At 51.9% G+C, this 1,278-nt stretch overlaps 1 protein-coding gene across 33 annotated transcripts in view; it reads right to left on the bottom strand.

Moving 5' to 3' along the window:
* DMTN (dematin actin binding protein) overlaps positions 1 to 1,278 on the bottom strand; it is a 30,734-nt gene that overhangs the window by 7,895 nt on the left and 21,561 nt on the right. For all 33 annotated transcript variants that reach the window (XM_017549630.1, XM_017549638.1, XM_017549636.1 and 30 more), the window contains one exon: positions 1,126 to 1,231. In XM_017549630.1, the coding sequence (XP_017405119.1) occupies positions 1,126 to 1,231 (106 nt within the window). The remainder of the gene's footprint in view (positions 1 to 1,125; positions 1,232 to 1,278) is intronic.

Here is a 1,278-nt window from a genome sequence, read left to right as displayed (position 1 = left end):
AAAAAAAAAAAAAAAAAGGTAGAGTCTAGCTCTCCTCCTCTTGAGTCTAGGCGCCCAGTGACTGGCTCTGGCAGCTACAATGCAGAAGCGGCACTATGCGGTTTCCTGTTAGGCTTCAGAGGCTTTGCAGCTTCCATTTCCTTGGTTCTCTGGTCTCTCCTCTCCTCTCCAGCTGCCGAGCTCTGAGGAAGTCCAGGGTAGGCCCTCGATAGTGAGGCATGGCATTCGAAGCCTGCCCCGCTCCCCATCTCTTGGCCTTGCTACTTACCACCCCGCAGTGTACCCTGTGCTCTGTAATTCCAGGCTCCTGGAGGCTCAGCCAGCCAGGATGTCTCATGTTCCCAGCTTCACTCCCACACTGTTCCTAACGGCTACGGTGACCTCTCCCACACACTTTGTCTGGCTTGCCTGGTCTCAGCCTTCCAGACTCAGTTTAGGCTGGGCGTGGTGACTCCCACCTGTAATCCCAGCAGTTTGGGAGGCCGAGGCAGGATGATTGCTTGAGTCCAGGAGTTTAAGACCAGTCTGGGCAACACTGTGAGACCTTGTCACTACAGAAAATTTTAAAAATTGGCCAGGCATGGTGGCGCACATCTGTAATCCCAGCTACTTAGGAGGGTGAGGTGGGAGGATCGCTGGAGCCCGAGAGGTAGAGGTTGCATTGAGCTGAGACTGCACCACTGTATTCCAGCCTGGGCAACAGGGCAAGGCCTTGTCTCAATACAGCAAACAACAACAACGAAACCCCTTAGTTTAGTCTCCCAGGCCCCATTGCTGTGCTCCAAAGCACCCTGCCACCTTGATCATGATACCTGCTACCACACCGTGACAGTTTCCCGGTCGACCGCAAGTGACCAGAGGACAAGACTAGATTTTCTCACTGCTTATATGCCCAGTGCCTAGCACATGGTAAACACCCAATAAATGGTTGTTAAACCAAACTTGCTGAAACTGTTTTAGCTGATAATATATTTTATCATCTGACACTGTTCCATGACTGGGGTTTTTTCTCCAAGGAGAGTAGCTTTGGGTCAGGGATGGCATATTCTGTCTCACGTCCACAGACGCACAGAGTCAGGCCTCCGTCTCTGGCCAGGTGACTCTGAGCCCCTCCACGGTACTCACAGGTATGGAAGGGTGTCCGGTCAGGCAGGGAGCGGGTTTTCCTTCGGATAGGCAATGACTTTTCCATCTCTTCTTTCAAGATCATCTTTCCCAGGTTGGAAGTAACCTGAGGAAGGAGAAAGGAAGATGGAGCCAAGACTTAGACACTTGTTT

This window comes from Cebus imitator, unplaced genomic scaffold (assembly GCF_001604975.1).
Source record: "Cebus imitator isolate Cc_AM_T3 unplaced genomic scaffold, Cebus_imitator-1.0 Scaffold221, whole genome shotgun sequence".
Lineage (NCBI taxonomy): Eukaryota > Metazoa > Chordata > Mammalia > Primates > Cebidae > Cebus > Cebus imitator.
This window is presented reverse-complemented; position numbering and strand designations above follow the sequence as displayed.